The following is a 13,899-nucleotide window of genomic DNA, read 5'->3' on the forward strand; positions in this document are numbered from 1 at the left end:
TACAAGTTTCCCCCCCAGAATCTTCTCCCCAGGTTCTTCTGGGTGCTGGTCTTCAGTTGTTTTGATTTGCTAGTACAGGATGATGCCATTCCCGCACATGCAGAAGTGACTTCATCCCAAGTTTTTATATTTGGTCCCACTTTAAGCCTAAGTGACTGATGTGGTGTAGTGTTACTAGTGAATACCTAAAGCAGAGTTCCACACACTTTTACAAGGTGGTCTTAAACTAAAGATCACCCCTCCACCCCTCGTTTTTGGATATATATATATATATATATATATATATATATATATATATTATCATTTTTTAATTTTTTTTACCTTTCATACCTTTTTTGAAGTGTACTTCTGTCCTAGCTCGGCTGCGACGCAGGACGTCATGTCTTCTTCTGCAGCGAAACCTCCTCCTTCACCCCGTTGCCTTCTGGGACCTGTGTGGCCATATACAAAGCGCCGCGCAACTCGCGCATGCGCAGTAGGAAACCTGCTGTGAAGCCTGAAGGCTCCACTGCCGGTTTCCCTTAGTTGGAATTGTGGCGCCTGCACCCGAGCCGGTGGACAAATCGCCCTCGGGGGGCCAACATCGTGAGCTCCCTGGACAGGTAAGTGTCCTTATTAAGTCAGCAGCTACAGTACTTGTAGCGGCTGACTTTTAAAAACTTTTTCGTGGCTGGAACTCCGCTTTAAAGAAGTAAAATCTAAATTGCCAGTTCTTTAAATTGTGTTTTAATAGCAAATTCAATTTTGTTTTAGGTTAGTAAAGCTTCCTGCATTCTCACTACACAATCTTTATTGAGATTGCTAAAGTCCAAAGACGCGGCAGCAGCGGTGGATGTGAAAACATGGCCAACCATCATAGACACAGGTGGGTATTTACTGTTATTACACCAGAGACATATACAAAAGTTGTATTGAAACCCACTAGCAGTTTGAAGTGACAGCAATCCCTATAATAAGGTAAACTTTAAAAACTTTAGCAAAGCTTGCTGAAAGTTCTGTAAATGTTTTTGTAAAAGCTTACTGGCTTTTGTCTTTTTTTTGCCCTGCTGCGCTTTTATGACATCCCCTTTGTGTGATACTTTAATAACCTGTTGAGAAAAGCAGTCCTGGGCCTCTGGTGTTGGAAGCCCAGGGCTTCCTTCTTCTTAAGGTGATTTTTGCCTAGGTTTTTTGTACTCGCCATAAAATAATTTTTTTAAAGTCCATTATGGGACATACGTTGGGTCCCACCCCTATGTGTTTATAATTCTGCTCTCAGTATTATTATTTTTTTTTTGATAAAACCGAGATATAATGGTGTTGACATACAGTAGCTTCCCTGGGCTGGCCTACAGGTTTTTTTTTTGTTTGCCAGCATCCAGTCCTCCTGTGGGCAGCATTGGACTTCACGAAAAGGATTATACTATTTTAAAAAATTCTAAGCCTAACTTTAGTGCCATTAGCGAAGGGACTTTATATACAGTTGTATGCAAAAGTTTAGGAAGCCCTGCCAATTTCCATGATTGTCATTTATATATATTTGGGTGTTTGGATCAGCTATTTCATTTTGATCTATCAAATAACTGAAGGACACAGTATTTCAGTAGTGAAATGAGGTTTATTGTTGAATTAACAGAAAATGCGCAATATGCATCAAAACGAAATTAGACAGGTGCATAAATTTGGGCACCCTTGTCATTTTGTTGATTTGAATACCTGTAATTACTTAGCACTGATTAATTGGAACACACAATTGGTTTGGTGAGCTCATTAAGCCTTGTACTTCATAGACCGGTGCATCCAATCATAAGAAAAGGTATTTAAGGTGCCCAATTGCAAGTTGTTGTTCTCTTTGACTCTCCTCTGAAGAGTGGCAACATGGGGGCCTCAAAACAACTCTCAAATGACCTGAAAACAAAGATTGTTCTACATTATGGTTTAGGGGAAGGCTACAAAAAGTTATCACAGAGATATAAGCTGTCAGTGTCCACTGTGAGGAACATAGTGAGGAAATGGAAGACCACAGGTACAATTCTTGTTAAAGCCAGAAGTGGTAGGCCACATAAAATATTGGAGATGCAAAGGCGAAGGATGGTGAGAACAGTCAAAAACAGCCCACAGACCACCTCAAAAGACCTACAACATCAACTTGCTGCAGACGGTGTCACTGTGCATCCTTCAACAATTCAGCGCACTTTGCACAGGGAGAAGCTGTATGGGAGAGTGATGCGGAAGAAGCCTTTTCTGCACACACGCCACAAACGGAGTCGCTTGAGGTATGCAAATGCACATTTGGACAAGCCAGCTTAATTTTGGAATAAGGTGCTGTGGACTGATGAATCAAAGATTTCGTTATTTGGTCATAACAAGGGGCGTTATGCATGGTGGCAAAAGAACACAGCATTCCATGAAAAACACTTGCTACCCACAGTAAAATTTGGTGGAGGTTCCATCATGCAGTGGGGCTGTTTGGCCAGTGCTGGTACTGGGAATCTGGTTAAAGTTGAGGGTAGCATGGATTCCACTCAATATCAGCTGATTCTTGAGAATAATGTTGAGGAACCAGTCACAAAGTTGAAGCTATTTTTTAAGGAGGAATGGTCCAAAATACATTCATCCAGAATCCAGACACTCATGACAGGCGGCTATAGGAAGCGTCTAGAGGCTGTTATTTCTGCTAAAGGAGGCTCTACTAAATATTGATGTGATTTTTCTGTTGGGGTACCCCAAATTTATGCACCCGTTTAATTTCGTTTTTATGCATATTGCGCATTTTCTGTTAATCCAATAAACCTCATTTCACTACTGAAATATTACTGTGTCCTTCAGTTATTTGATAGATCAAAATGAAATTGCTGATCCAAACACCCAAATATTTGTAAATGGCAATCATGGAAATTGTCAGGAGTTCCTAAACTTTTGCATATAACTGTAATAAATATATATCTTTTATGTGTCTCTGTGTACTTTTTTATCTACAGCAGTGAAAGTTTTATAGATTTCATAGGGGTTAAAATAATTTTTTCCAGTCAATATTTCCAAAAGAAAGCCTTATTAAAAAATAAATAGACTTTCTTTGGTATGTGTCAGAAACCATGAATCAGACTGAGACAGAAGTACAGTTAAATCACATTTGTTTAATAATGATGAAAAGGTAAACAGAGTAAACTTAGTCAAAACATAGCCAGAGTTCAGGAACCAGAACGGATAGTCAGACAAGCCAAAACGTCAGGGAGCCAGAGATGAGCGTAGTAGAACAGCAAGCACGATCTGGAGCCAGAAGGAATGTCAGCCAAGCAAGTCTTTAACAGGAACACAGGAAAGCGTCTCTAGAGATGTGACCAAGGTGAAGGGAGAGATCATCTGGGCTGCACAGTTTAAGTAGGCAGGACTAACGAGCAGGATATCATCAACAGGTGAGTCACTGTGGAGAGAAAGGAGCTGGCAATTAGCCGATAGCTGAGCGGCCAGCTTTGAGAAGGGAGGGCTGAGCCCAGCCCTGACAGGATGCCAAGTAAAGTGATATTTAAAGTTATTTTTTTTTTTTGAAATAACAAACATGTAATACTTACCTGCTCTGTGCAATGGTTTTGCACAGAACAACCCTGGTCCTCTTCTTTTTAGATCCTAACCCAGCTCTCCTTGCTCCTCCCCCCTTCGAGTGCTTGGAGTGGGGTACAGGCGGGATCGATTCCAAGCTGCATTGTGTGCGTGTATTGACACACACAGTGCAACTCAGCCCCACCCCCTGCTCCCTCATCACTGGATTTGATTGACAGTAGCAGGAGACAATAGCTCCTGTCACACTCTCAGATTCCAGTCAGGAGGGAGAGACAGAGCAGAAATGGACCAAGATCCGGCTCAGTTAAGTATTTAGGAGTTTGTGTGTGTGTGTGTGTGTGTGTGTGTGGTGGGGTCTGTACTTAAAAGTTTTTTTTTCCCTTAATGCAGAGAAATGCATTAAGGTAATAAACATTTAGCCTTTAGAACCACTTTGATGAAAATGTTATTGCCTAATCCATAGGCCCATAGCAGAGATGCTCTAGTCCATGGGGGGGGGGGGGTTATACAGGTGTGACCCGGAGTTGTCAAAAATGATTTACAGACCTCAGTGGGACAATATTGAAGTGACTGTGTGCTATGACAGAGCTTTTGGTATTCTTAATATGTTGGAGTCTCTTTAAGTGCAAACAATGTCGACAGAAAATGATATGTCTTTACAAGGATTAGCTCAATGTAAAATCTGCATATATTTAATTCCAGATGATTTGCCCAGAAAGCGAATACCTCTGATGTATAAACCACCTACACCTGAAATGCTGGCCTACCTCGATTTCAGTGTTAGCACCACAGGCATGCTCACAGGGGTCAAGGTAGGTGAACCATGTTAATGTCTGAGAGCAATTCCTTAGAGAAATTTTTTTTTATATGTATGTACACTGTTACTACTCATAATACTATTTAGTATTCAGCCACTCCATTGAAACCACAATCATGAACATAAACCAGAAAGGTTCTTATATCATGTCATGAATGGTCTACAGTAAATGGATTTATTAGAGAATAAGAATTAATATAATTCTAAATAAATATTTACTAATTAATATTTACTAAACAAAGTTTTTTTTTTTTATTTATGAATGTAAAAGAATATCCAAATTATATCATATATGATCTGTATCACTTTAAACCCCTCAATTTTCCTGCAGATGTCCCATGGAGCTGCAAATGCACTTTGCCGGGCGATAAAGCTGCAGTGTGAGCTGTACTCCACGCGTCAGATCGCAATTTGTCTGGATCCATACTGCGGCCTTGGCTTTGTACTTTGGTGCCTTTGCAGGTTGGTTGCATTTGTAAATTCTTCTCTGTATAAATATAAAAAGACATATTATTTCATTAATGTTTGTATGTTTTTGCTATCTCTGCAGTGTTTACTCTGGTCATCAATCTATATTAATTCCTCCTATGGAGTTGGAATCCAACCTTTGCCTGTGGCTATCTGCAGTTAGCCAGTACAGAATTAGAGACACATTCTGTTCTTATTCTGTAATGGAGATGTGTTCTAAGGGTCTTGGAAGCCAGATCGAGGCGCTAAAGGTAAGATGCCAAGTATAGTTTTTCACCATGATGTACATTGAACATCCATGTCTAGTTATGCTCATGTCGGTAGAGAAAATAAGCAGCTTATACCAGGCTTTATTGTTTGAGATGTTTGAGGGCACTACTGTCTTAGGAAATCTTTGTTGCCTCATGACGATCATTCAGATTTATACCTGATATGGAAAGCCAATCAGATTAATTCCTTAGCATCTGAGTCTTTTTTTCTTTATTCAGAACTAAAATGGGACGGAAATTTTCAGTGGCCAATTTCAGTTTGTTTATTAGGTACTCAGTCATTGCAGTTCACATGTATGGCCAACTCTGTGAATCAACATCACAGGCCTAAAAAAGCAAATGCTTCCTAATAATCCATTGATGAGTATTGTTAGGCTTTGGGTGACATTAAAATAATATGGAAACCTTTCTTTCTTTAAACCCACCTGGTTGTGTTTTTCATTATGACTTATTACCTCCTGTAGACAAAAGGAATAAACTTGTCCTATGTGCGGACCTGCGTAGTGGTGGCAGAAGAACGTCCAAGAGTTGCTCTCACGTATTCCTTTTCTAAGCTTTTCAAAGATCTTGGTCTTTCTCCTCGTGCTGTCAGTACTACATTTGGATCAAGAGTAAATACTGCTATATGTTTACAGGTAAGTTGCAGGTATGGGAAGCAAGACTGCCATATATAAAAAAAATAAAAAATTTTTGTGTTCTACGGAAGCACAACTAAACTTAATATTTCTACATAAAACGTGTAAAAAAACAAAATCAAAGTGTCTATAGTAGTGAAGTCTAAAGGGGTTCATAAATGAATGCTCAAATCAATCCGTGATATCTTCATAGACTTGAACACTCAACATTCTTATTCCAATACTTCCACCACGGTAAAAAAAAGTGTGACACCTCTCCCTAAACGTAGAACTGTAGGCAAAACTTTTTGTTTCATTTTGGATTGAGCAAGAGATGGTTATAACCCGTCAGGTTTTTTTTGCCGTCTGTGTACCATTGCGGAGATTTCACTTCCTGTCCCATAGCCAAACTGGAAGTGAGAGCAAATCCTTGCAAATAAAGATAATTCCTTTGGAACCCCCAGATCACCAAAACTCGTGTCCCCATTGGAAGATTTCCCCTTTAGTAAACCCCAAATTTTCTTTTACTTTCAATATTAACGGTAAATAGGACAAATGGAGAGTATGCGAATCTCCTTAACAGGGGCACAGATAGCAATAACAACTGAAAAGCATTCTAATCCCTCTCCACTTTATCCAAAATGAAAGAAAAGTTTTGCCTTTTCATTATTCTTTAAAGCGGAGTTCCACTTGTTTTTCAATTTATTAAAAGTCAGCAGCTATAAAAGGTGTAGCTGCTGACTTTTAATAAACAGACACTCATTTTTCCCACGATCCAGCGATGCGGCTGCCCGAGGCCTCGTTCCTCTCAGCAGAGTCATCATAGCAACTGTGGGCACCGGCCTTGACAGATTGCGGCTTCTCGGCCGGGCGCACACTGCGCATGTGCGAGTCGTGCTGCACTCTCCTAGTGGCCAGGCAATCTTCTGGGACCTGTGACGTGTCCCAGAAGATTGCAAAGAGGGAGGGGCCGCCTAGGGGGAGAGGAGGAATCGCCTAGGCAGGCAGAAGACGGAAGTGGAACAGGAAGTAACTGTAAAAAACAGGTACCGAGACCCCCCCAAAAAAAATGACATGCCAATTGTGGCATGTCGGGGCGAGAAGTGCTTAAAAAGGAAGTTCCACTTTTGGGTGGAGCTTCGCTTTAAGTCACAACACTCACCAGAACTTATTGCCTCATTTTACAGATTGGCAAAAAGGTATTCAAAAGGTCTCCTTTAATGTAGACCCGCTCCTCTAAGACCCCATTCACACGGTCGCGTTATCACTAAAGCGTCGCTCCTTTTAGCGCTGTTTAAGTGGTGCTTTTCGGCCGATAGCAGGGCGCTTTTAACCCCAAAGAAGGGGTTAAGAACTCCCGTGCTGCAGTGCTTCCGAAGCGCTGCCCATTCATTCCAATGGGCAGAGCGTTTTGGGAGTGCTAAATACAGCGCTTCCAAACTGCCCCAAAGATGCTGCTTGCAGGACTTTTTGGACTGTCCTGAAAGCGCACCGACCCAGTGTGAAAAGTCTCACACTTGAATTTATGGGAGGCGGTTTTCAGGCGCTTAGCAGAGGCTATTTCCAGCGCTAAAACGCCTGAAAAGCTCCCCAGTGTGAAAGGGGTCTAAGTGCATTCAGTCAGTGCTCCATAAATTGCTAAGACTCACTTTTTTTTATGGACTTTACTAATATAGCCAATTTGATTTTGGGTGTGTGGTTTTTTTCACGTTTTATGTTAAATATTTTACGTTTAGTTGTGCTACCAGAGAGAACACATAATTGTTATATTCTCTTTTTTATATTCTTTTGCACATTGTGGTGGCAGCAGTTTTAATATAATGCATGTTAAGTGTATTTTTTCCTAAGTGCAGGGTATTGAGAGGTGTTAGGTGTTGAAGACTGCCATATAACTGTTTTTTTTTTTCATTTAGAAAATGCTCAATTAGAAAAAATTACATTGCTTACTCTAGTAATAAATAGGGGGGTTCTGATGCACAAACGTCTATATTTTTAGATGTTCTTCATATAGCATGCCGTAATGTCTGAATGGGCAAGGTGAAATGTGAGAAATGTAAGAAGCAGCTCCTGATCCTGATAACATGAGGAGAAGACTTTAAACACAGGGATCACAAACAAATAGATTTTGTTTAAGCTGGATAACTGTATAGATTCTTTTTTTTAACCAATTCAATACACCCTTTCTGCCCAGAACTATTTTCAGCTTTCAGTGCTCTCGCACTTTGAATGCCAATTACTCAGTCATGCAGAACTGTACCCAAATAAAATTTTTATCATTTTTTTTCACACAAATAGAGCTTTCTTTTATTGGTATTTAATCACCAATGTTTTTTTTGTTTTTTTTTGCGATATAAGAGAAAAAAGAGCGAAAATTGTGAAAAAAAAGCACTGTTTTTTTAGTTTCTATTATAACATTTTTGCAAATAAGTAATTTTTGTTCACAGATATTATTTGGTCTGTGAAAGTTAGACCCCTTTCACGCTGAGCCGCCCCGGGCGCCAGTGGTAAAGCTGCGCTATTTTTAGCGCCGTTTTAACAGCGCTATTCGGGCCGCTAGTGGGGCGGTTTTAACCTCTGCTAGCGGCCAAAAAGGGGTTAAATCTGCTCGCAAAATGCCGCTGCAGCGGCGCTTTGCTGGCGGTATAGCAGCGAAGCCCCATTATTTTCAATGGGCAGAATCACTTTAGGAGCGGCGAGTTCACCGCTCCTAATGCGCTCCACAGAAGCTGCTGGCAGGACTTTTTCTGATGCCCTGCCAGCGCACCGCTCCAGTGTGAAATCCCTCGGGCTTTCACACTAGAGTGAAAGGAGCCGCTGTTTCAGGGCGCTTTGCAGGCGCTATTTTTAACGCTATAGTGCCTGCAAAGCGCCTCAGTGTGAAAGCGGTCTTAGACTCTATAATCTATGGTGCCAATCATTGAAAATAGATCACACCTGATGAACTGACAGCCTATCTCATTTCTTGAGGCCCTGAAATGTCAGGACAGTACAAACACCCCCCAAATGATCCCTTTTTGGAAAGTAGATGGTGGGGCAGATGTGCAGGGGGTTACAGTGGTGGGGCAGATGTGCAGGGGGTTACAGTGGTGGGGCAGATGTGCAGGGGTTTACAGTGGTGGGGGCTGATCTGAGGCGTGAGAGTGCAGGATGTTAATTTCTCACTACTAAAGTAGTTTACAGCATTTACTGTATAAAAAATCCTTTTTTGTTACAAAATCGGCACGCTCAATTTCTGTGAAAACATTTTTCGGCACACTGTGCTCAAAACGTTGCCTACCCCTGCTCTACACTCTACACTGTCAAAAACTAAAAAAAAAATTTGCCTTTAGTTATACTTTCAGTATTCAGGAACTGTTTTCGTTTGTGGGCCCAGTGTTGGCTTTCTTCTTATATGCATCACATTGGATAGTTCTGTGTGCTCAGGAAGTGAATTTGGTACCATAATGGCAGGGCACGAGGATGTACACTGCTTACAGACTGCTCTAGTGCATAAGACACTTTTTTTTAACTAACATGCAAAACCCCTTTAAGTGCCATGAATTAATTGATTGTGTAGTGCAAATGTATACAATAAATGTATTTTGCTTTTATGGGGGTTCTCATTTATACAGCCATGGCCAAACGTTTTGAGAATGACACAAATATTAATTTTCACAAAGTCTGCTGCCTTAGTTTTTATGATGGCAATTTGCATATACTCCAAAATGTTATGAAGAGTGATGGGATGAATTGCAATTAATTGCAAAGTCCCTCTTTGTCATGAAAATAAACTTACTCCCATAAAAAACATTCCCACTGCATTTGTGATGAAGGCATCAGGGCGCCCAGGAAAGTCCAGCAAACACCAGTACCGTCTCCTACAGTTGATTCAGCTGCAGGATCGGGGCACTACCAGTGCAGAGCTTGCTCAGGAATGGCAGCAGGCAAGTGTGAGTGCATCTGCACGCACAGTGAGGCAAAGACTTTTGGACGATGGCCTGGTGTCAAAGGCGGCAAAGAAGCCACTTCCCTACAGAAAAAACATCAGGGACAAACTGATATTCTGCAAAAGGTACAAGGATTAGACTGCTGAGGACTGGGGTAAAGTCATTTTCTCTGATGAATCCCCTTTCCAATTGTTTGGGGCATCTGGGAAAAACCTTGTCCGGAGAAGAAAAGGTGCGCACTACCTACTATCAGTCCTGTGTCATGCCAACAGTAAAGCATCCTGAGACCATTCATGTGTGGGGCTTCTCAGCTAATGGAGTGGGCTCACTCACAATTTTACCTAAGAATAAAGAATGGTACAAAAACATCCTCCAAGAGCAACTTCTCCCAACCATCCAAGAACAATGCTTTTCTTTATCGTACATCACGGGACACAGAGCACCATAATAATGACTAATTGGGTTATATGCTACCTTTAGGTGATTGGACACTGGCAACCAATAGTAAGACGGTTCCTCCCATATAACCCCTCCTATACAGGAAATACCTCAGTTTTTTCGCCAGTGTCTTGAAGGTGATGGTCATGGCTGTTGAAGCTCTTCAAATTCTTCAAATAAATGTCCCAGTGAGGATGTTATTATCGGATCCATTCGGATGGCATAAGATAACTAAAGTAGATGGTACCCGAGCCTCGGTTAAAGAGCGAGATTTTGCTTGTAATGTGTCCTATATGGCGCTGGACCCTTGTTAAATTGGTATTCCTGGTCATAAGATGCCCAAGATAAACCAGAAGGGTGCTTTACAGGTCCAAGGGTGTGGCCCCCAAAGAATGGGGGACCCGGTTCTTGAAGATCCTCAGAGGCGCTACCCACCGTGATGGGGGAAGATTGGGCCTGATAAGACAGGCCCTGCTGCTTGGGATGGTGAGTACTCCCTTTGGGAATTTTTTATATATAATATATATATATATATATATTCCCTCTGTGCCACTGGAAAGCCTTTGCTTGTTTCTGGAAAGTTACAGATTGCCAAGTATGGCGCGCACTTTTGGGCCGTTGTGCGCATGCGCTTTTGGTGAGCGTGCGCCGCTGCTGTGCGCATCAGGGATGCCCCGTGTGCGTCTGGGCATGGCAGTTGCGCCGTGCATGCCGCTGGTCACGCGGGAGCGCACTTGTGCTTAGTCCACTACTAGGCAGGCTTTATAAGGAGCTGGAGCTCCTGGCGTGTGCTGGGACAACACAGGGCAATACTTGGGCACGTGATTCTGGAGGTTTTTGGACACAGTTGCAATAGGTTAAACACTGGTTTCAGCTTGTGGGGAGTACTTTTTTCTCGTATGTAAGCAATGTCTTCCAGAAAACGAGGTACAGGGAGCAGGGCAAGCACAGGGGTAAGAGTACCCTCCTTGAAAACAGGAGACCAGCCCCATGCTGATGCAGCCTTAGTCTCCCCTGAAAGACCTGCGGCATCTGGCCTGGCTGAGCCATTGCATTTGTCAGGCATAGTGGCCACCACCAATATTCCTGCCTCAGCTTATGTTACTAAGGATGATTTGGCATCTGCCTTAGCAGGCCTTGAAGGCAAAATAGCTGGCATGATTGCTTCTGTAACACAGGGAGGGAAGAAGGGTAATAGATCTCCCTCCCCTGAACCTGGGCCAAGTGGAGAATCACTAGAGCACCAGGATTCTTATAGCCAGATGGGTCCAGGTGATCTGGAACCAGAGTGGGCAGAGGATTTGGAGGAGGTGGCCATTAAAGACCGGGAAGAAGGAGAGGCTGAAGAATCCTCAGCTGAGTTTCGGAGAAGCCAATTTCAGCCTCCCATTCCCAGAAATTTTTTATCCAATCTCTGACTGAGATGGTACGAGTTGGGTTTAAGTTACCTCCGGTTCAGGAGTCTGGACTCTCCTGTTCTACTTTGGGATCCTTGCGACCTCAACAAGGTTCCCAAGCTTTCCCTTTGCATCCTCTATTGGAGCAGGTGATCTACGCAGACTGGGATCATCCTGACAGGATATTCTTGCCTCCAAAAAGGTTTTCTATCTTATATCCTATGGAGGAAAAATTCAGGAAGAGATGGGGTACACCTTTGGTGGACGCCGCCATTTCTTCAGTGAATAAGAGTTTAACCTGCCCAGTGGATAATGCCCAGGTATTTAAGGTTCCGGCCAATAAAAAGCTAGAGTCCTTATTAAAAGCCTCCTTTGCGGTGTCTGGTGCAGCAGTTCAGCCAGCAGTTGCAGCTATTGTGATTTGCCAATCCCTAAAAGATTGTTTTAAAAGGTTAATAATAAAAAATCTGCCTTGTCAGGAGGAACCTTCCGAGGAATTGTTGGAGCTTCCTCATGCTTTATGTTTTGCAGTGGACGCATTGAAAGACTCAATTCAGCAGATGTCTCGTTTTGCGTTACTGTCCATACATATGCGCAGGGTTTTGTGGCTAAAGAACTGGTCTGCTGAGACTCCTTGCAAGAGGCTACTTGCAGCTTTTCCATTCCATGGAGAAGGCTTGTTTGGCGAAGATCTGGATAAATATATCCAAAAGATCTCTGGAGGAAAGAGTGCACTGCTCCCTACTAAAAGGAGAGGTAAGCAACCCTCTTATAAAATTCCTAATGCTCCAGGACCTAGTGCTTCTTCCCCCAAGCAGTATCGACGGCCTCAGCCATCAGGTTTTAAAAAACCTCAGGGTCAGAGGAAGCCCTGGAACCGAAAGCCAGCCAAGCCCAACTCCGTCAACCTTATGAAGGGACGCCCCCGCTCTCACGGGTGGGGGGCAGGCTTCGGCTGTTTTTGGATGCATGGGAAGATCTGGTCCAAGACAGATGGGTTATTTCCACTATAACACAGGGTTACAGAATAGAGTTCCGGGAAATCCCTCCAAGCCGTTTTCTGTACTCAAGGGTCTTGTCGGATCCAGAGAAAAAGAAATGCCTATTCCTAGCCTTGCAGCATCTGCTGAAGCAGGGGGTAATTGTCAAGGTGCCACACGAAGAAAGATTCAAGGGGTTTTACTTAAACCTTTTTACCGTGCCGAAACCAAATGGGGAAATAAGGCCCATTTTGGACCTCAAGGCTCTCAACTTTTTTGTAAACTTCCGGTCCTTCCGTATGGACTCGGTTTGTTCAATAATAAAATCTCTGAGAAAAGATTATTTAGCGTCCATAGATATCAAGGACGCATACCTTCATGTACCGATCTTTGGTCCACATCAAAGGTTTCTGCGTTTCGCAGTAGAGGGCCGTCATTTTCAATTCGTGGCACTGCCATTCGGTCTAGCCACGGCCCCAGGGTTTCACAAAGATTCTGGCCCCGGTATTGGCGTCCCTAAGGTCCCAGAAGATCTCCGTGGTAGGTTATCCGGACGATCTTCTCTTGAGGGATTGCTCTTGCCCCATCCTGATCCAAAACGAGTCAAGAATGATGCGGGTTTTAAAACGCCTGGGTTGGATTCTAAATGTGGACAAGTAAACCCTTTGTCCAAGGCCTTGGTATATCTGGGTCTGGTCTTGGACACCACCCAAGAAAGAGTGTTTTTACCCCCCTTGAAGGTCGTTTTCTTAGTGGAACTCATCCAGAAGGTGAAAAAAGAACCAAGGCCTTCTATTCGGCTGTGCATGAGATTGCTGGGCAAAATTATGTCATCCTTCAACGCAATTCCATATGCACAGTTCCACTCCAGGGTGTTCCAGAACAGCATTCTGGAAGCCTGGGACAGGTCTGCTCGAACCTTGGATCATCCTATGGTTCTATCCCCACAGGTACAATGGAATCTCTCTTGGTGGTTAAAAACCAGCAATTTGAGAAAAGGAAAATCTTTTCCACCAGCAGTCTGGAGGGTGGTAACTACAGACGCCAGTCGCCTCGGCTGGGGAGCAGTCCTGCAGGAGGCGTCTGTCCAGGGAATATGGTCCCAGGCAGAAAGGAGATTGGAGATTCAGGCAGCTCGTCTGGCTCTGCGTTTCTGGACGTCCAGGTTACGGGGTCTCCCTGTCCGAGTCCAGTCCGACAACTCTACGGTAGTGGCATATATCAACCACGAGGGAGGTACCAGAAGTCGGGCAGCCCAAAGAGAGGTAAATTACATATTGACTTGGGCAGGAAAATGTGCCGTTTCTTTTGGCAGTGTTTATACCGGGGGTGGACAATTGGCAAGCAGACTTCCTAAGTCGCCAGAAATTGTTGCCAGGGGAATGGTCCCTGCATCCGAAGTTTTTCTACAGATCTGTCAACACTGGGGGACCCCAGATGTGGATCTGCT

The 13,899-nt window shown here is 43.1% G+C and overlaps 1 protein-coding gene across 3 annotated transcripts in view; it reads left to right on the top strand.

Annotated features, from left to right (window-relative positions):
- DIP2B (disco interacting protein 2 homolog B) overlaps positions 1 to 13,899 on the top strand; it is a 365,089-nt gene that overhangs the window by 304,474 nt on the left and 46,716 nt on the right. For all 3 annotated transcript variants that reach the window (XM_073613683.1, XM_073613684.1, XM_073613685.1), the window contains 5 exons: positions 754 to 865; positions 4,243 to 4,352; positions 4,689 to 4,819; positions 4,908 to 5,076; positions 5,559 to 5,729. In XM_073613683.1, coding sequence (XP_073469784.1) covers positions 754 to 865; positions 4,243 to 4,352; positions 4,689 to 4,819; positions 4,908 to 5,076; positions 5,559 to 5,729 — 693 coding nt within the window. The remainder of the gene's footprint in view (positions 1 to 753; positions 866 to 4,242; positions 4,353 to 4,688; positions 4,820 to 4,907; positions 5,077 to 5,558; positions 5,730 to 13,899) is intronic.

The sequence above is a fragment of the Aquarana catesbeiana genome, linkage group LG02 (assembly GCF_042186555.1).
Source record: "Aquarana catesbeiana isolate 2022-GZ linkage group LG02, ASM4218655v1, whole genome shotgun sequence".
NCBI lineage: Eukaryota > Metazoa > Chordata > Amphibia > Anura > Ranidae > Aquarana > Aquarana catesbeiana.